Below are 21,329 nucleotides of genomic sequence, written 5' to 3'. Positions count from 1 at the left end.
TTAAGAATTCAAATAAATTTTTACTAGGGGATAGATTCTGATTTAAAATTGAACCCTAAAACAAAAATCAAAATAAAAGAAATAGTTCACATATAAATGGTTTATATTTGCCAGGCCTGGATGAGGGTACTACTGAGCAGGATGTACGCAATGCGTTCTATGCATACGGAGAAGTTAGAAGCATCAACACTGTTCCAAAACAGGAATGAAAATTTATTTTTGAAATAATAAGATCGAAATTTTAGGTTTATCGGCGTATTTTAGACTCGGGGGTATATATTTCTCCCCCCCCCCAGCCCGTCCCCAGGGGGCATGATTTTCGATTTTTTTTTTTGGGGGGGGGGAGGGGGGATCGGACACCACTGGGCAATTTTTTCCTCCATATTCATTTCTTTGATAAATCTCACGAGACAATAGGATGCCTATTTTAGATAAGAAATCCTGTATTCTGTTAGCTCAATCATAAAGAGCTTCTGAGGTTAAATAAGTAAATTTTCGTGGATTCTAGGGATGTGCGTTTGTGCAGTTCACAAAACGATCTTCTGCCGAGCAAGCTGTAGAGAAATCTTTCAACAAACTCGTCATCAGAGGCGCCAAGGCAACAATACGTTGGGGCAAATCACAGGGAAAACCTGTCGCCGGTGGTGCCCTCGACGCTGGAGAAATGGGACAGATGTCCCTGCCTACCTCGCTCCCCCCGGCACCTACCGAAGCGAGTAAGAACTACTTTGGATTGGCCGGGCCGCCGAGCGGGTTGGGACCAATGGGGTTCCTTGGTCTACCTCCTACTCTACCCCAGGCTGCTGCTGGTGCTCTTCACTATCCCAGCCAGGATCCAAGCAGGATGGGAGCAGCTCAGCAGCATTTCTAATGCTTTTTCTTATTTTAAGCAGTCAACTTTCGTTAACTTCACGTTGAAATGTTTAGAATAAAATACATTATTTTTTCCCATCTGTCTAGTAATGGTTGGAATGAGATGTAAGAAAATTAAAATAAACATATTTCACATATTTTTGGTTGATTGCAACTCTTTGGTTTAAATGTAGACTGTCATTTTTCATTTCAGATTGAATATGTCTGAGGACGAGGATAAGGAGGGAGAGGAGGGGGAAAAGGAGAAGGATGCTAAGATGGAGAAGAAGGATGCTAAGATGGAGAAGAAGGATGATGAGAAAGATATTGATCCTCTCATGGATGAAATCCTGTTAGGTTTGTTGTTCATTTACCGATCAAAATCATCGCACAATAATGGCATGAAATTTGTTTTAAAAATTTTTTCTATAGAATTAGTATTTTATTTTATTTGGCTTCTACAATTCATAGAAGGCTCAATGCAAAGTGGTTCAGTTTAGTTTTGGCGAATGTTCAAATTTAAAAGAAAAAAAATATTACTTGTAAAATAGTTCCCCTCCGCTATTTTTCTCATGATAGTTTTAAAGGAATTTTTAAGCTGTAAAAACTAAACAGCATCGGGGGTTTAGTATAAAAAGAGTCTTTAAAGCATGCATATAGTAATTATAGCCCTATTTTATTTACTAAGCTTCAAAAAGTCCCAGATCCAGCTCGCCACCCAGCTTGTTAAGATGATCCTCAAGATGGATGATATCCGTTCACCCGCCGGAATGTAAAATCCCAGCCGGATTTTATCGTTCAGCCGGATTCTAATCTAATTCATGATCCGGAATTTTTTTTCATAACTTTTATTAATTAACCATGTGATGAAGACCCAAGTTTGATCTGTACTCGCTGTACTCGTGTTTTTGCGCCAGCACACGCTAAATACAAACAGCAATTAATTCAATGTGTTTCATGGTTACCGAGACAATAAGATTTTGATAACAGTTTGGTGCATTATAGAAAATATTGAAAATTACTGAAGTTCGCACTCAGATTCAAAGTATTATTAGATACACCAAATTTGGACAACATATTCATTTTCTCAAGGAAAATTTGGATATTGGAGCATTTCAGTTAGCGGTTAAATTATCTCACCGCCGCCTACGGGTTGTGTTATGAACTTGATTCATTTAAGATACAGATTTCATTGACATTCGCCTGGATTTACAACAAAGGATTGATTGTCAATTTTTAAATTCTTTAGATTATGTTTGGTTATTAGCACTAAGACATACATATAAGTTAAACAATTTTCTGCAATTATTAAGAACCAAAAAGTATTCTTCTTGGAATTCTAATATATGTTAACAATAGGTATTATTTACAAAAATTTAAATCGGCCGTCGTTAATGGATTTATTGCTATTAAAAGTGTGATTTACTTTTACTATAAGTCACTTTTTACTTTTACTATCATAAACTTATTGCAACGGCCATTTTAAAGTTTTGTGAAAAATACCTTTTGTAATCATGTATTAGAATTCCTAGAAGAAACTAAATCGGAAGTGAAATACGTTTAAAAACGCAAAATTTTCTTAAAGATATAACGAGATTCAAATTAATCTGAAGTGTTTTCTTAAAGATCTAACTAGATACAAATTAAATAAAACCTTTTAAAGATAAAACTGTTAACAAATTAATTTAAGTTTTTCTTAAGATAAAACTAAATTAAAATTAATAAAGGTTTCCCTTAAAAACTAACAAGATTCAAATTTTTTAACGTTTATGTTAAAGATATAACTAGATTCAAATTTATTAAAATTGTTTTAAAGACAGAAACTAGATTTATGTTAATAAAAGTTTTTTTCCTAAAGATTAAACTAAGTTCAAATAAAAGTTTAAAAGATAACTCAAAAAATGTCAACTTTAAAATTAATTGTTCTCTCCTATTAAAAATTACCTCAATCACAAATCCATATGATTTAGATCTATATCTATGTTGTCTCTTTAAATATTTATATAATTAAAAACAGAGAAATCTATTAAGTTCTATATTTATTAAACATACATATTTAGATTTTACATACAAGTGTTCTAATACTCAAGCTAATAAGAAGATGTGCCAGTTGGAAGTTGGGAAGTCCAAGTTGGCAGTTGGGAAGTTCCAGTTAGCAGTTGGGAAGTTCCAGTTTGCTGTTGGGAAGTTCCAGTTTAGCAAGGTTTCTAGAGAAGTTCTAGCTGAAGACAGTATTCTAGTTGAGTGTCGCCAGTCTTGGAAACCAGGAAGTGACACTGATATTGGTCAATTCCAACATCAGTTGCGGAGATTAAATAACCCCAGTCAAACCGTTCTTCTTCACTACAGTCTTGTATTCCAGAAGCAGACTCAGCGACGAGAACATCCTCGTTCTCCATACAGGATACCAGGAGGTTAGAGGACAAACTCAGCTCTGCCTCGCCATCTCGGACGTTGGAAGAACCACTGCCATCCGAGGACAGAGTCGGGTAGGACTCTAATAATACACAGGCCGGGACCCACTCCATCTCATCAATGTCCGAAGTAAGAAGAAACATTTCCTTGATGTCGTCAATTCCTTGGTCGGAATTGACGAAGTTGAACCAATCTAGTGTACCGTCGTCCCGATTGGAGTAAAGGAACAGAGGTTTTATCTCGTCTATCATTTCTGTTAAAGAAACCCGGGAAAGCCGGTAAGAGACGTAAGATTGGAAGGATGAGTTGGACAATGGACATGGTTGGTGGTTAGGAAATAATCTTTGATTGATGACATGATCATCAATTGCATTGCTTAAATAGAAAACAGAGGTCATGCAAAAACCAATAGGAAGGGACGTGTCCCCAATATAGGGGGTAATGCTCCTAAAAACTAACGTGTTGTATCGATTGTTTTTGATCGTTTTCCCAATTTTTTTTGAAGGAGAATAATATTGTAAAGTTTAATAAAACCAAACTTGAATATAATACAATTTTGAAGTTTTATTGGAAGTTTTATTGAATTTTTCCTTAAAACAACCCAAACCGAATATAAACAGAGCAATTATATCTGCAGCTCGGTTTAATTGTTTTAATACGGTCGTGTTTTGCATATGTTTTGTCTTTAGGGTCAAAATCTGGCACCTTGTGAGAAAGTTTTTAAAATTATTAATTCTAGTAATGTGTTTTCTTGCATTATGGCAAATTTTGAGTCAGAAGTATAAAAATTGCAAATTGTAAAGGAAGCCCAATATTATTCACTAAGCTTTAAAAATAATTTCAATTTGATATCAAAAAAATTAAAAGTCTAAATCTATAGTGCACACAATTTTCTTACACCTTGCAGGGTAATGTTTTTTTTATGGAACACCCATACGGGACATTAATCCTGATCTGAGTCCTCAACATTTCTATCAGATTTACTGATTTGTTGAACAAAAGAAGAAATTTAAAATTATTTTAATATATTGTTTTTGCTTATTTTTATGCTTAAATTTTATTAACCATTCAGAGAGTTAGAACATTTTTAAAAATATCTCTTTTTTCAACAGTTCAGATCCGGATCTATGGATCACCCCTGTAATGCTATCATGCTGTTTAGATGTGGATTGTCTGGTACAGAATGATCCAAGGTTGGATCATACACAAACTCTGGAGGAAATATTAAACGAGTCCGATATATTAGATCTAGAAAATAGTTTTAGAGAGGAACCAGGGGGGACCCCAAGGTAGAGTTAGTTCATATTCTAAAGGAGGGTATATGATTTGAGGGGGGGGGTTTCGATGATTTAGGGGAACCCTTTCGATTCTTAATCCAGAAGTTTCTCCAATTCAGCGAATATAACCCATAATATTCAGCATGTACTCTCTCCCCAGGGGGCCCAGTGAAAATTGTTTAGAAGTGCTCTTTTTCTTCAGAATAGATATATATGAAACTAAGAAAAATCCAAAATATTTTCATTTTTTCACCAATAGTTCGCGTGCCACCAGATACAACGTGTTTTTTTTAACGCTTTTTTACAATTTTTTAATTTGAGTGCTAACATTTTTGCTTTTAAACTTAAAATAATGTTTTTTATCATTTTGAAAAAGAACTAATGGAGTAATAAAATCAAACTATTTTTGTTTCTAAAAATAAAATATTTTAGGAAAGCGTACGCTATGCCGCCTGGTGGCATTGATAGTGATATAGGTAATATTAAAACTAAATAAAGATGTAGGCTTTTTTAACAGAAATAGCTAAATTTCGGCGTTTAGCGTGGTATTTCAAAAATGTTTTACTGATAAATCTGGGGGAAAATTCACTGTTCTTTTGTTACCCATACATTTTTACTTGGTCTTACTGGACAGTGGAATAAAATGTTTGCAGATTATACATTACGCACATACATATACGCTCTGCTATATTAAAAACTAGCTTAAGTACCAGACTATGCCCGTGAAAATTTTTTTTTAAAATAAAAAAAGTTATTCCTCATGAAAAAAAATATATAATCTTAGAGCTTTATTACATTGATAAAAAGTGTACATTAGGACCATTTATTGCTATTCATGAGATTTTAGTTTAATTTTAAACTGACCTACCAAAAATTAAAGGATTTATTAATTGTGCAATTTATTTAGTTTAATCTGTTTGATTATAGATTTTTCATGTTCAGGAGAAACTTTATCTGTGACCTCCCTTGGGTCCCGGGGAACCAGGTCCTCCCAACACAACAAGGATACAGGCCGAGGACTGGGATCTATATTCCGTCACGTGATCCTCAAGGGAGTATCCGCACAGATGACCAGCGCAGCAGACAGGGTTAATACAGGTTAGAACTACACGGTAGGCATTAATCAGGGAAGATATGAAAAAAGTTATGCTCACTGAAGAGTTTTGTTTGATTTTATAAAGTTGCCAGGCTCTGCTCTGTGGTTAATTATCTTCATCGTTTTTTTTATCCCCATGGACACTTAAAAATACAAAAGAAATTCAATACAATTGTAAATATTAACACACGTGGTTTAGTTCATGAGAAAACTAATAAACTGTTAAATGTTGAATCGGAATTTTTTAAATTATAAAAAGAGAAATTATGTTACATCTAGGCCACCCCACCTGTATGGCTGCCACAACTATGATCGGTATTGGAACACAGAGCGGTCACGTGTTAGTATTTGACTCAAACCAGGTCATTAAATGGTTTCTAACGGGCACAGAGCTTAGAGAACAATACGGAGCAGTTTCTTGTCTTGCCTTCAGGTACCTAGATTTATAAAATATCGTAGAGGTATATATTTTCTCTTTTTATTCCCCCTCTTTACCCCCCCCCCACACTCTGTCCAGAATGGCATTTTTAATTAAAAAAATCCTAGTAGTATCATTTTTGGTTTAAAATAGCTCAAATTTACAGAATCGGCAAATTTTGGGCATAGACATTTCTTTTCATAAAAAAATATTCTGTGCGCGCACCAAATTGGGCTTTGGTGCGCGCGCCTGACAATTTCATCAGTTACACGACAAAATTTAATCGTAGATTGTTGAAATTATTGAAGATATTATACAACTTTTTTTCATACTCTAAAATATTTGCTCCGCGCGCGCTAAGTTCCTGCTTTGATGCATAGCTGTATGATCTGTTTTTATCCTAGCCTACTGTGGTTTTCAGGAATTTAATCTTATATTATTATACATCTTTTTCTCAAAAAAGCCTTGCTCCACGCGCATTTCAGCCTATTTATAGCGCGCGCGCTCTTTCTATCTTAAATATATTAATTTTCTGTTTCAATCCTAAACTGCTGAATCTGTTAAGAAGCAATATACTTTCTTTAATTTTATGAAAACATTTCCGCGATTTTTAAATTAGATTTTTTCTGTGCGCGCCCGCGCATTTTTGTTTCTTTATTAAAGCTCCTACAGATATTGTAATCCACAATAATTCAATCTGGTTAAAATCATTTCAGTCACCAGATGAAATTTTTGCGCGCGCGCACAGAAAAAATTAGGCTAATCAATTAGGCCTATGATGGCAGAAATGTGCAGATTTCCCCCCATAATTTTAAAAATAAGTTTTTTCGTCGAATAGATTTTTTTTATTCACCTTCATAATTTCATCTAAACTTCCTTATATAATGCCATACAAGTTCTAAAAGTGTCTTCTAACCAATCCTTACAGAAATAGCTTTAAGAAAAGTTATCAACCAGCTCTTCAGTTAAAATAGAACCATAGAAATATCATTTCAAAATAGGTCAAAAAAGGTGTTTTTAATTACTGATCGGCAAAAAAACTTGTTTTTTTGCGACCTAACTTTAAGAAGCTATAAATCCTAAACCAATAAATATTTCTTAATATTTTTCCCCCACACCCACAAAATATGTTTGCTTATCTTCAAGAAAAATATTTTTTTTGGAGACATGACATTTTTGAATTTTTCACAGGCCTGGACACATAGTGCCCCCCCCCCTCCCCACCCATACTTGATAGCACGGACAATAAAGGAGGAAATTTCACTAGAAGTCGAATTTTTTTTCATTTTCCACTCCTCTCGTTGACACTCCTGCAAGTAACAAATCATGATAAATATGGTAATACTAATAAAAATAATAATTTTCAGATTTCTGACAATTTTATGTTTTTAATTAAGTGTTGATTCTACCCGACTGTTGGCTGGGTTTGCCCGCGGTCAGGTTATTGAGTACGATATGATGACCGGGAAACTTCTCCGGGATATTCAGGATGTTCATCCACAAGGTAAATATTAACTCCTATTTTTAAGCTTTTAGAAATGTGAGTCCCCGGTTCCAAATAGTGGAATATCAATCAAAACAATACATAATCAAATTTTGCTTCCAACAAATCTGAAGTGGCTTTAGCATAAAAATTAATCGAAAAATAAAGAATAAGGTTTAGGAAATATGCCTTTGGTAAAAGAAATTAGTAAATCGAGATATATTCCTGAGCTGATTTAAGGATTCCCATTCAAATGATATAAATCCTAAGCACTGATTTACTCCAATTCTGACCACTTTCTTTCTTTCGTTCTTTTTCTGCGAATGAACCAGAAAACTAAAGAAGAAATAGTTTTAGTTCATTTGCAAATTACAAAATCCAAAGTGACATTTTATAATTAAAAGGAAAAATGTAACTTTTAGGTTCTGCTGTTGTGCATCTCCGATATTCTGAGGAGAACAATAGCGCCTTCCTCGCGGACTCTGGGGGCTCCGTATTCGAGCTGAGCTTAACCCGAGGAATCAGGGGGCCCACAGCATCCTGCCGGTGTATATTCTCCGGTAGCAGGGGGGAGGTGTGTACTATGGAGCCCCTGAGAGTGTCTCGGCAGCCTGATCATCCCCTAGCCATGTTCTCCATCCTTGCTCTCGCCACCATCAGCAAGATCATCATCATTACCGTCAAGCCGAGACTAAAGGTGCTCATGACCACTGCACTCACAGGTACACTGTACATGTTATCAGCTATAAGTCGCTGAATCTTTTAATTATTTAAAACTATTGTCAATACTTCACAAGCAGATAATTTGCTGATAATTGTTAAATGAGTTTTGCATTAAATAAAGTTACTTTGTACTGTTTTGTTAATTTGTTGATCGATTTTGTTTTTCTGATTTTTGTTTTGTTTGTAATCGTTCTGTTTTCCCGTCTTATTTCTTGGTCCTGCAAAGTATTTTTTTTCGTCTTTTCTACTCGTTGGTTTGAATTGTTTTTTTTTTGGTTTGTCTTGTGTTTGGTTTAGTTTTGTGTGTTTTTTTTCCTGTTTTTCATTTTCCTCATTTTTTGTCTGCCCTTGTTTTTTACTCAATTTGACAATCCAATGATAGAGATACACACCAGATTTTATCACTGACTCTTTAAATAAGGAGGGTTTTCTCTCTTGAAAGAAGAGATAATTTCGGTAATTTTTCTAACTTGTCTCCGCTGCATAAATTCGTAAGTCACTAATTAGAAAGAAATTGCAATTGAAACTTATTAATTTTCTGATTGCAATACAAGGATATCTCCATCATTTATGCTACTGTTGTAAATTGGCCACCAGTCTCTTTAAATGAAATATTATCAGGAGATGCTGCTAGTTTACCCCTGGTCTGTTGGCAGTTTGTTGTTATACAAAACCAGTTTGCAAACAAAACAAGTGATCCTGTTCTCACATTTGCCAGAGGAAATAAAATATATTTCTATCAGGTTAATAGAGTTTTAATTTATAAAATCAATATTCTCTCTTCTAAAAAAAGGTTTTTTAAATTAAAATTTGTGTTTCTAGATTTCTGTGAATTTATCCAACAAGATACTTTTCATACCTCTTCAGACTATACAGGTATTCTAGTTCATTATTTGTAACATACAGTGAGACCCATGAAACAGCGGTACAGGAAGACAACATTTAAAGAATCGTATGTGTTAGGTGTTTTAATGTGTCATGTTGCTAAGACTATTTAAAATCATAACTTGAGGTTAACAGTCGTCTTGTTCCACAGCTTTAAGAGTCTCATTGTAGTATTCCTTCAGTATTCAAGATTAACTGTAGGATTCAACCTGCTATCTGTACTCTGTTGTCTAGATGGGGTCACCAACATAACATTTAGCCTAGCACACTTATGCTTAGTACTCATTCACATTAGTACACATTCGCCTGGTACACATTCGCCTGGTACACATTCGCCTGGTACACATTCGCCTGGTACACATTCACCTGGTAAAAATTTGTGAACAGGTTTTTCAAATATATTCTCAAAACATAATATCACATCATATTTGTCTGCATAGAATGATAAAATACACAAATTTACTTGGCTGCTCTGCTCAACTCATTTGCAATTTGTTGTATGTACTCCTGTCTTCAAGTGGTCTCAAATCCTTCAACAAAAAACTTGATCCGTTCTAGGGCTTGTCTTGTCTTCTAGAGCATCTCCAATAGATGGCTGTCTTTATGCCACCATTTCCAACACATTAATAATTGTTTTTATCAATAATGGAAGGTTTTCCTCTTTTAGATTCTCCAGCTTTGCTAAGTGCCGCCATATTTTCAAGAGAAAAAATACGACTAAATTTGCAGAATTTTAAAATCAATTTCGCGGGTTTTCCTGTTTCAAAGTTTGTGTGTGATTTAAGAAACTCATGGTTTATGCGAAAAATACACTTAAATGTTTTATGGGCAAACTGTTGTAAAGGCCAAAAAGTTATACAGGCAAACTGTAATACAGTCAAACTGTTAGTTAGGCAAAATGTTTTACAGGCGAATGTGTTCTAGGCGAATGAGTACTTGGTAAATGATTTCTAAGCGAAAGTGTACAAGGCAAAATGTAACTGGTCCTCTAGATGAACTAAATGTTTAGCTAGGATATAACCTGCTATCTGTAGTCTAGATGAACTAAATGTTTTGCTAGTATATAACCTACTTTCTGTAGTCTAGATGAACTTAATGTTTAGCTAGTATCTAACCTGCTATCTGTAGTCTAGATTAACTAAATGTTTAGCTAGTATATAACCTGCTATCTGTAGTCTAGATGAACTAAATGTTGTGCTAGTATATAACCTACTTTCTGTAGTTTAGATGAACTAAATGTTTAGCTAGTATCTAACCTGCTATCTGTAGTCTAGATTAACTAAATGTTTAGCTAGTATATAACCTGATATCTGTAGTCTAGATGAACTAAATGGTTAGCTAGTATATAACCTGTTATCTGTAGTCTAGATAAACTAAATGTTTAGCTAGTATATAACCTGTTATCTGTAGTCTAGATTAACTAAATGTTTAGCTAGTATATAACCTGTTATCAGTAGTCTAGATTAACTAAATGTTTAGCTAGTATATAACCTGTTATCTGTAGTCAAGGTGAACTAAATGTTTAGCTAGGATATAACCTGCTATCTGTGAGCTGGATGAACAGTAGATGCCTGGGACTACTGGATCAGAATGAACAGTTTCATCTAGTTGATGTTAGAACAAAGGAAACCCTGGAAACTGTAGACCTTACCAAGGTTAGAATAAAAAATGTTCGTCCAGTAAAAAAAAGATACACAATTAAGGATCTATTTTTCTTAAATGCAGATAAAAGAACCGGACTTTCATACAGATTTACTTCAATCTATGAGATATTAAATCTAAATAACTCTTTTATTCTACCATGGACAGAAACGTTTAAATAGAATTAATGATATTTGCTGAGATCAATTCTGGGAAATGATTTTGCTACTGTGTTATTTTCAATATGCCATGAACAATGAACATTGAACATTAACAAGCTAGTAGAGACTTAATTTGAAAGCAGAATCTCGATCTGAGTACTTTTTTATATTCCTAAGACCATTTAAAAAAATTGTACTGCCCTAGATATTTTTGTTTATTCTTTTAACCATATAACTCAAATATTTTGTTCCTACTTTTGAAATGTGAAATAATTTTTTACCATTTTGTTTTCTTTGATAAAATGTACTTTCTTAATAGGCTGAGATTGTGTACCAGGCCCAGTTCTTCAAGGGGTTAGCTAATGGTGGAAATGTGTCAGCAGCTTTCTCTTTAGGTATTTTTAGAACCTTGGAAAGGGGACATAAATAAGGGGGGCAAGACAGAAAATGAATTACTTCCCTGAAAAATAATCATAGTAGAATGAGGGAGAGGGGGCAATGTGGCCATGAGCCCTGCAATATTCTGTTCGAACCTAGTTGGGGGAATCAGCACCTGACTGAGACCCTCTCTCGGATGTCGGTCTGGGGATCCCACATTGGGGTTCTTGCACGATCTTTTTCATTTCATTTCAAGTTGGCCGATTTGTTGGTCGCGTCTACGCCGCTCCTCTATCGTTGCAACACCAACTTCACAATGCCCTGACAAAGACGGTCAACTCATGATAAGAAACATTTACATACCACCTCAAAGCAGTTGTCAACAAACGTACTTCCCACCTCCAAACAACATCAGGGACAATCTCAAAAATACATCTTTAATAATAGGAGATTTCAACGCTTACCATGAACTATGGTTCTCTGAAGCTAACCAAGACATAAGAGGCACACTACTTTCTGAAACTATAGCTAAAAAAAAACTTTGATATCCTTAATGAAAATTATACCACAAGAACAACTTATACCTCTAACACTTCACAAGATATTAGTCTAGTCGCAAATTCACTTCTAGCTTCCAGCAACTGGAAGACAGAAACAAAAATGAGAATTATGTTGAAGTGGATTGTTGAGATTTTAGGATATTATTCAAGCTCAACATTGAATGTTCATAATTAATCACCTGGTTCTGTGCATGGAGAAAGGCACAGAACTTTGTGGGAGGAGTTACAATTATCACAACGAATATATACATATTACATATTATATAAACCATCTGTTAGAAGAGAATCAAGCAACATGGTGTAAAAGTTTCCATGTGAATATTTATTTAACGGAGGTTTATAAACCTGGAGAAAGAGGCATTAATTCAAGTTAGAAGGGAGCAACTAACCTACTGTATTCTGAAAGTAGTGTTTAAACTTTTGGCATTTATAAAACTTATCTACAGTTCTTTAAAAACATTTATCCATTCATAAAATGAAACTCAAGTTTGAGTTTATAAAAAAGGTCATAAAAATGGTTTATGATCACCCCCTCATATCATTGTCCTTTATTTATCAAATGAAGATTTTAATAATATTTAGCTGGAGAAATGGCTGTGTATGGATCCAACACTGTGTTTACAAATCAGATCCTGGTTCTTGGGAAGAAAACTTTCCATGCTCTTATCCTCAGAACCTGGTCCGAGAGATTAGATCATCTTGTTAAAGGTATATACTATATAGTGGTAAATATTTCATTTAAAATTCATCATTTCGCCCCCGCCCCTCCCCCTTTTTTCTAATTTTAAAAAACTTTCTATATCAATGTTTTCTGTCATGTTAAGTCACAATTGTGAAAACACGTACATTTTGTAGGTCAAACAATAAAATTGTCCCTCACAAAAGCCTTAAAATTACGAAGGAAAATTGTTCTTCACTTTCTTTGAGAAAATTTATAATGAAGTAAAAGACGCATGTTTTCCGCAACTTAGCTTGCAATTCCAACCTTGGATTTTTCATCAAACCTTTTTATAAATTTAAAAGTTATGTTTCTCAATTTAACAAAAATTGTTCTAGATAACAAATTCATTGAAGCGCTTCAGCTCGGGTTCGAAATGTTCGAGGATCCCGGTAAATCCTTGGTTGGGCTTCGAGGCTCCACGGATAGAAAGCGAGCACACATCACTCTTCGATTAATGGGAATTCTCAAGAAGTTTCTGGATCTGTCCCTGACGAAGAATTTTCCAGAAGAGGGTGGGATGGCAACCCTGACTAAGTATTTTAACGATATAGTTCCTCCGTGTATCAGCATCTGTATTAAACTAAACAAGGCAGGGACTCATTATGTTTGAGATATTGGAGAAGAGGGGGGGGGGAAGTAATATTGGGAGGGAATCGATTAAAAATAAACGTAAAACGGAATTTTGTATCATACATAATTTACCCCTTAAAAGGCGGAGTTTCTCTTTGACCGGGTATGGAACACTTTCCAGCAGGACCCGTTCTCCTGCGCCGTGTTCCTGGAGAACCTGGAACCCTATATACTCAGCGACCAGCTAGATGTTATCCCAACCTCAATCCTTCAGAGGTAGTTTAATAATAGCATTGGTTTCCTGAAATCCTTTGTCAGATTAGGAATGCATGAGATATCCATAATTTTCTCAATTATAATTATAATTTGCCATTGTGGTTTCTCTTCAAAGTGAAATGCGCATTTCTGCTTTATAATAAATTGCAGCAAATGTTAGAATTAAACATTTTTGATCAGATAAAAGTTTGAATGGAATTGGGCAAGTCCCTCTTTAAATAGAAGGTCTACACAATTACCATTCAGTCCCTTCAAGAGTTAACAAATAACCTGTTGTACAGGTTTATTGATCACTACCAGAATCAGATCATGTTTAGGTTTATTGATCACTACCAGAATCAGATCATGTTTAGGTTTGTTGATCACTACCAGAATCAGATCATGTCTAGGTTTGTTGATCACTACCAGAATCATGTTTAGGTTTGTTGATCACTACGGAATTATATTTAGGTTTGTTGATCACTACGAAATTATATTTAGGTTTGTTGATCACTACGAGATCATGTTTAGGTTTGTTGATCACTACGAAATCATGTTTAGGTTTGTTGATCACTACGGGTTCATGTTTAGGTTTGTTGATCACTACGGAATCATATTTAGGTTTGTTGATCACTACGAAATCATATTTAGGTTTGTTGATCACTACGAAATCATATTTAGGTTTGTTGATCACTACGAGATCACGTTTAGGTTTGTTGATCACTACGAAATCATGTTTAGGTTTGTTGATCGCTACGAAATCATGTTTAGGTTTGTTGATCACTACGAAATCATGTTTAGGTTTGTTGATCTCTACTAAATCATGTTTAGGTTTGTTGATCACTACGAGAAGCGTGAGAAGTTCCAAGAACTTGAGGCCTGTATTACACATCTCTCAGTTATGTGTTTAGATATTCATCAGGTAAAATGGCTCAGATTTAAAGAGACTGTTCACGAAATTTAAAGAGTTGCGTTCCCGATTTACATCTGTACCCTGTCATACTTAGTTTGAGTAATAATGTAAAAGATGCCCTTGTTTAGTTCCCTATTAAAGTGAATTGCGGAATTTTGCAGCAGAGGAAGGAGGGAAATTGACCAAATTATACATTTTTAGAAAGAAATAAGACGATTTCTTCCTCATTGTTGCTTAGATTAAGATTGCTCAAATTTGGTCGCAAGTCCAATGATAGGCTTTAACTATGTAAAGCTTAAAAGCCTTGATCTGTAAAGAATGTGATGACAAACCCCGATTAGATCAAGGAGCTGTTGGACCATCCATAGCTTTTTGATTTTATTTGATTTGAACTGAATTCAAAGGGGGGAAGCCGAATTATTTTCCGAATTTAACATTTACCACTGACGAAAATGTTAAGATCTTTTACTAAACCCAGGTTTTTACATTTATTTTTCGTTCTTTTCTGCCTCGATCAAAAAACAATCCGAAGTAGTCATTTTAACTTATTAATTTCTTATTTTATTTTCTTACATTTTTCTCTTCAGATAATGCTTGTGTGTGAGCGGCATTGTCTTTACGACGCAATCATCTACATCCACAACAACGCCATTCTGGACTACATCTCCCCCACGGAGAAGATGTTGGAGGAATTGAGGAAAGCCCAGGAAACAGGAGACCCTCTCACACAACAACAGGTATAAGAGTACCATGTGATATAAATATTGTTTACTTTATATTCCAGGATACCTTCAGCAATTCCGTTTGAATTAATAAGTAGAATACGTATATTGGGTTCCAAAATGTCATTTACGAATGTTTAAGAATACAGTTTATGTACATTGTACGTATATATTGTATGTACTACAAAATTCAAGATAAAATAAATATAATTGGATATTAGAAGAAATTGACAGTTGGTTTATAATATCAGCTGTTGCCTGTTATTTTTTTATATTGATGTTAGGAACAAGCTGTTTGTATATATCAGCTGTTGTTTGTTTAGATTGATGTTGGGAACAAACTGTTGGTGTATATCAGCTGTTGTTTGTTTAGATTGATGTTGGGAATAAACTGTTGGTGTTTATCAGCTGTTGTTTGTTTAGATTGATGTTGGGAACAAACTGTTGGTTTATATCAGCTGTTGTTTGTTTAGATTGATGTTGGGAACAAACTGTTGGTGTATATCAGCTGTTGTTTGTTTAGATTGATTTTGGGAATGGTGTATATCAGCTGTTGTTGTTTAGAATGATGTTGGGAACAAACTGTTGGTGTATATCAGCTGTTGTTTGTTTAGATTGATGTTGGGAACAAACTGTTGGTTTATATCAGCTGTTGTTTGTTTAGATTGATGTTGGGAACAAACTGTTGGTTTATATCAGCTGTTGTTTGGCGGGACGAGCTTATCCATTTGGAAATATACCTCAGGAAACCTTAGCATACGTTTATATAAGTTTTTTTCTTTAAGCAAGATGTAACTTGAAGTTATGACCTTTTTAATGGACGGAGTATGTAAAACCCTTATCGGAAAGATGACCCTATCATTCATTTAAAAGTTTAACTCGTTCATGTAAAAGTTTGTAGCAACATTGCTTGGTTCTATTTCATGTTTTGAATCGTTTCGCCATTCTAACTTAGTCTGGTTTTACTGTCTTTCCCTTTCAAAACTTAGGTTTTAAACAGTGAGACCCTTCAAGTCCAAAGAAAATGATTTACAATAATTGTGCAGTTGACATAGATCCATTTCACTTCATAAATTTTTTTTCAAGCAACTGGTAAAACTACATGCTCTTTGACAGCATCATAAGCTCACAAGATTTCTAATATATCGTTGGTGCTGTAGCCATTCAACCATAGTAGCGTTATGGATATGAAAAAATATCGTCTTTCTATTCCACAGTTTTATTTATTTTTTATTGATGTTCAATATTCGGGTTTAGGACAGAGTTAAACAAGTTAAATATGATATTTACAGTACCATCACCCTCCTTCATTCCAGGTAGTGTATTATTCTAGTATCATCATTATTTTTATTATTATTATTATTATTATCATTTTGAATCATTTTGAATTTCATATTATCTTCATCGTTATCGTTATCAAAATTATTACTATTATTTTTAACTATTTTTTTGATTGCAGTATTTTTATCATATTACAAATATTATCATTTTTATTAATATTATAATTTTAAATATCATTATGATTGTCATCAATGTTATCATTATTATTAATTTAATATTTTTGTTATCGTTATCATCATTACTAATATTATCAATATTTTATTGTTATCATTATCATCATTGGCATCTTGTCGTCATCATCATCACTATTATTATTATTATTATTATTATTATTATTACTATTATCATCATATAATTCATCAGTCTCATCAATATTATCATTATTTTCAGTAACATCCTTTACAGAAACATTTTTTCAACATAACCATTATCATCAACATTATAATATTATTTGCCTGTTGTGATTATTATTTGATTGATTTATTGATTGATTGATTGATTGATCCTTGTTTATTGAATGTATTTGATTAGAACGATTAAGTCTGAAGGATCTGAACCTCCTTATCCTCATCTTCATACCCTTCTCTTCTTTAATACTCAGGTTCAACCATTTGAATTTTTTTTGGATGAAAACACCTTTTTTATCTTTTTAGACCCAAAGAAGGGGGGAGGGGGGCTGTCACTAAATACATTTTTATTTTTTATAGAAGAAATTTGTTTGTTCAGTAACAAATATTTTAAAAACGGAAGTCTCATTACCTAAAATTTTACTTTTTTTTCAGGCATTTTTAAACGTTCTCTCTATAGCATTTGATGAGGCAGAATACAGAACAGAATTAGGTTAGTAAAATTTATCAGCAGAGGGTTTAACCTTTTTCTTCATCTTAATCAGAGCTTTTTCGTACCCTTGATCTTTAACACTTGATTTCAATATCCAATGTTTGATCCCTCAATTAAAGGTAGACATGCAGTGTATAACCGCCACATTCTCCTTAAGTTTATTATGAAAAAATTCCCCCAAAAATACTTTGTTTACCTCAATCAACGGTAACCCTTGCGATGAGGAAGGTGGTTTTTTAAATATTAAGCTTCATGGCTCTTCTAGATCTTTTTTTCTAGGAACAATTTTAGCTCTAAATGTTGCTTTTCAACTCATTTTTTTTCTTTAAATCGCAGATTTTCTACTATCATTTCTGGATTTTAAAAAAAACAAAATGTTTCAATTTTTTCAAAACCTTTTGTTTAGGCCAGATCGACTCAGCCATTTTTACTTTTATTGGATACACATAGACAGACAAGCTAAATTTTTATTTAAATCAGATTAAGGTTCTTAGTCGACATTATTAATTTATTTCTAAATATTTGTAGGTAAAAGTCAGAAGCAGAGACTTGTTGATATTCTTCTTCAGGTAGATTATTTTATTCTTTCAAGTTTGGGATTCAAGGAAAAATTCTGACATTGATAATTTGACATTGTAACGCTATTGCTTATTGACTTACACTTAGACAATTTTATTGAAAAAGTGATCATAGAATTCAAATTTTTATTCTATCATAACTGTGTAATTAATTAATGAAGCATTTATATTTTAAAGATACATAACGTATAGAATAGTTCCTGTTTCACATCATTAAGTATAACATTAAAATTACGCCCCTCTGAAGTCCGAATTTTTAAAACATTCTCCTTAACTATTTTGCGTTCTTTCAGGTTATGGTGAAGGATGAGAGTCCTTTTTCACCAACAGAAATTGGATTTCTTTTTACTTTTCTAGCACGACAAATCTCCCAAGGTGAGACGGCATTTTCTTCAAAATTCAAACTGGAGCTCCTGTGGCAATAATTTTATTAAGTAGTCTTATTTGTGACAATCTTATTCTTGAGAAAACAATAGATAGCAGTACAAGATATGCTTGAGTTGGATCGTCAAAACGTCATTATTCTAGTAAACAAACCGTGTTTCATGTGAAAAAAAAAGTGTTCGAGATATGCACATGTAGTTAAAATTTCCTAATATTGGTATATTGTTTGCATTTTCAAACTTGTGAACTATCCCTTTTTCTCATGAATTTTTTTAAAGGAGACAGCTGTTTATCTATATCACGTGACTTGTTTACAAGCGTGCTCGGAGTGCTTGCTGCGCCTAACGAAAGCGCGCACCGCGAGGAGCGTGAAGACGCGCTGCTCGAAATGCTCGGTGCTGGTGGTCGGGATCTGTTCAACCCTGGGGAACTACAGAGGGCCTGCCAAGCAGTTGGTTTCTACAGGTACACTCAATCTTCAATTGTTCTAAAGTATCCTAGAATTTTTTTTACTTCTTAGGACTGTTATAAACTAGTTTTATCATGTCAATTGACAATAAAAAGATTTAAAAATTGCAAAAGTTCTGAATTTCCTGCGTAACGTAATATTTAGGGAGGCCGGGTATATGAAATCACTGTTAACTAATTGTTGTTTATTTAAACTAAACGAATATCAAGTGACCCTTCATGAAAAGATGGCAATTTATGAATTATTTCAATCTAAAATTTGTATTTTAAACTTACTAAATTTACTGATAAAAAGAAAATGAAGAAAATATTTAGATGTCAACCATTAATTTAAAGTTTGTAAATTATCTTGTTCTTTTTGGAGTTGGGGATGGCATTTGTCTACAATGGTAAAAGTAATTAAATGATATATCAGGGTGCTGAAACAGATCTACCTGGAGCAAGAAAACTATCCCAAGGTTCTCAGCTGTATTATTAAAGACACCTTGAGACGAAACCAATCCTTCACCTTCATCAAGTCTGTGTTCACAGAGAGCAAGTTCTCTGAGGAGAACAGGAAGGAAGTGGAGCAGGAGATCCTCTCCAGTTTCCTAGACCTTTTCCACACAGACGTCAAGAAAACAGGGACAGTTGTGTTCCAGTTTATCCCTCAAACTGTTCCTGAAGTGTTGGAGAAGGTTCGTGGAGAACCTGAGTATCCAGAGTTCCTCTCCAACCTCCTGGAGCTGTATGAGCTGGCGGAACCTGGTTCTCCTCGGAGAAGGATGGAGGATGTTTTCAGGGTTGAACTGTTTGAGGAGTATATAGAGATACTTTGCCAGTCTTCCCATCAGTCCGTGCTTCAGTATGTCAAATCTAAAGAGAATTATAGATCTGAGGTAAGTTTTCTTTTCTTCCTTCCACAAATGTTTCTTTTTGTCCAATCATTTTTTTAATGTTTTGTGTGGAAGCTAAGCAATATTTGTCAAGGTTTCAATTTTAGGGGGAAAAATATTTTGCTATTTGAAGTCTAATTTCCAAACCCATATTGCTAACAAATCAATACTGTTTCCCCGGAGGGGGAGGGGGTGATTTAACAAATCAAAAAATCGATTAATAAATCTATCTATTTATTATAAAGAATCCATTAATAAATCTATCTATTTATTATTAAGAATCGATAAATAAATCTATCTATGTATTACTCGATTCATGTTTTATCAATCTATTAGTTAATCTTATTTAGGTTGTGATGTCCTTGTTTGAGAAGTACAATAACCTCGAGGGAAGAGTTTATCTACTTGAGACAGAGAATAGGTTTCAGGACGGATTCAACCTTCTCCAGGAACAGCTGGAGAACAAGATCCAGAGTTTTGTATCCCAATATGATCCTGACGCGGAGCTGAGGATTGTTGAGATCAATACGTGTCTGCTGGGTGTGATCCAGTTCTGCCAGCGTGTATCTGGTAGGTTGGAGGAGGAGGAGAGAGACAGTTTGTGGACCACCCTCCTCGACACTCTTGGCAAACACCTGGAGAACATGAGTAATCCTGAACCATGGAGAGAAATGATACGTCACGTGATCTCGTCTATGTTGGGGCATGTTGGACACAAGAAGGTTGTATCTCTCGTCCTCTCTAACCCAACCTCTAGTTCAGGGAAGTGGTCGGACCTCAAGCAGATGCTCATGGAGCTCACCGAAACCTTCAGGTGTGCATTTTTCATTAGTTTGAACTAATTACCTAAATTCCTAAAATAAAGGAGGTGGGAATGATTTAGGATGAGGGGTGGGATGATTTGTTAAAATTTAACATCCGTAAATATTCTGACTTGTGTAAACTATTACTGTTCAGATACGAGCAGCAGCTGATGGAATCAGGTATTGAAATCCTGGAGAAGGAGAGAACCGATAGATTAAAGAGGTTGGTCAGGTTGCGAACTCGAGCTGTTTACTCCGGGTCATTAAACTGCCCGGTCTGCGGCGATAAACTTAGTTCTAGGGTTCGATCTGTAGTATTCACGTGCAGGCACGCTTTCCACGTGGAGTGCGCGGATAGATGCGGAGGTGTAACCCTCTCCGACTCCGGGGAGCAGGTTTGGACATGCTCCGTATGCAATCCGAGTCCGGGAGGACAGGACACCGGGAAGAGAGTAGTTGTAACCGGAGGAGGAACTGTCAATATTGTAGAGGACGAAACTCTGATGAAATCTGTAAAATCCTGGTCTAGGTTCCACCAACCTACAAACTATATTCAGGGCATAGATAACAATCATGAACAAGAAGGGTTCATGCACACGGACAAGTTTGCGCTTAAGTTGAAACCCACGAGGACTAATTCTGCAGCTGACTCTTGAAAATTTGTCGTGCAGCTGATTCTAGAAAACTACTAAGTTCCTTATTTAAACATTCCTTGAAACCCATAGTTTACTTTTATTAATAAGAGATGAATTTTGTTTTGTTTTAATTATTTAGTTATTTTTTAATTATTTAATTTTGTGATACATTAATCTGTGATTATCCTATAGTAAATATTTTCCAGTTTTTCCCGGATAAAAAATCGTGTCATTCGAATTTTGTTTACTTTGTTTCTGTCCATATCATCTCATATTTATAACATCTAGTCATGTTACAGAATCTGGGTAAAAATGGCGGAAAATTCAGAAAAAGT

At 34.5% G+C, this 21,329-nt stretch overlaps 2 protein-coding genes and 1 long non-coding RNA gene across 3 annotated transcripts in view; 2 read left to right on the top strand and 1 right to left on the bottom strand.

Moving 5' to 3' along the window:
* Positions 1 to 1,067, top strand: part of LOC111700841 (pre-mRNA-splicing factor RBM22) — a 4,097-nt gene extending 3,030 nt beyond the window's left edge. Inside the window, exons 6-7 of the mRNA XM_023471897.1 lie at positions 115 to 203; positions 509 to 1,067. Coding sequence (XP_023327665.1) covers positions 115 to 203; positions 509 to 871 — 452 coding nt within the window. The 3' untranslated portion in view covers positions 872 to 1,067. The remainder of the gene's footprint in view (positions 1 to 114; positions 204 to 508) is intronic.
* Positions 1,054 to 21,295, top strand: LOC111700840 (vacuolar protein sorting-associated protein 8 homolog). The gene is made up of 26 exons (XM_023471896.1): positions 1,054 to 1,209; positions 4,430 to 4,556; positions 4,977 to 5,020; positions 5,487 to 5,642; positions 5,920 to 6,073; positions 7,456 to 7,562; positions 7,964 to 8,263; positions 8,886 to 9,007; positions 9,087 to 9,140; positions 10,676 to 10,804; positions 11,271 to 11,346; positions 12,472 to 12,597; positions 12,946 to 13,199; positions 13,323 to 13,456; positions 14,267 to 14,357; positions 14,936 to 15,085; positions 15,735 to 15,815; positions 16,328 to 16,386; positions 16,943 to 17,012; positions 17,194 to 17,251; positions 17,780 to 17,820; positions 18,123 to 18,204; positions 18,492 to 18,678; positions 19,097 to 19,559; positions 19,907 to 20,370; positions 20,514 to 21,295. Exons 1-26 carry the CDS (start codon positions 1,074 to 1,076, stop codon positions 21,013 to 21,015), a joined length of 4,167 nt encoding a protein of 1,388 aa, XP_023327664.1. The 5' UTR covers positions 1,054 to 1,073; the 3' UTR covers positions 21,016 to 21,295.
* Positions 11,949 to 21,329, bottom strand: LOC111700843 (uncharacterized). Its single transcript, XR_002765062.1, has 3 exons — positions 21,292 to 21,329; positions 17,708 to 17,710; positions 11,949 to 11,960 (listed from the first exon to the last, which is right to left on the bottom strand). It is a non-coding gene; the product is annotated as an uncharacterized LOC111700843 (long non-coding RNA).

Source organism: Eurytemora carolleeae, unplaced genomic scaffold (assembly GCF_000591075.1).
Source record: "Eurytemora carolleeae unplaced genomic scaffold, Eaff_2.0 scaffold332, whole genome shotgun sequence".
Classification (NCBI taxonomy): Eukaryota; Metazoa; Arthropoda; class Copepoda; order Calanoida; family Temoridae; genus Eurytemora; species Eurytemora carolleeae.
The sequence above is the reverse complement of the archived record's forward strand: the minus strand, read 5'-3'. Positions and strand labels throughout refer to the sequence as shown.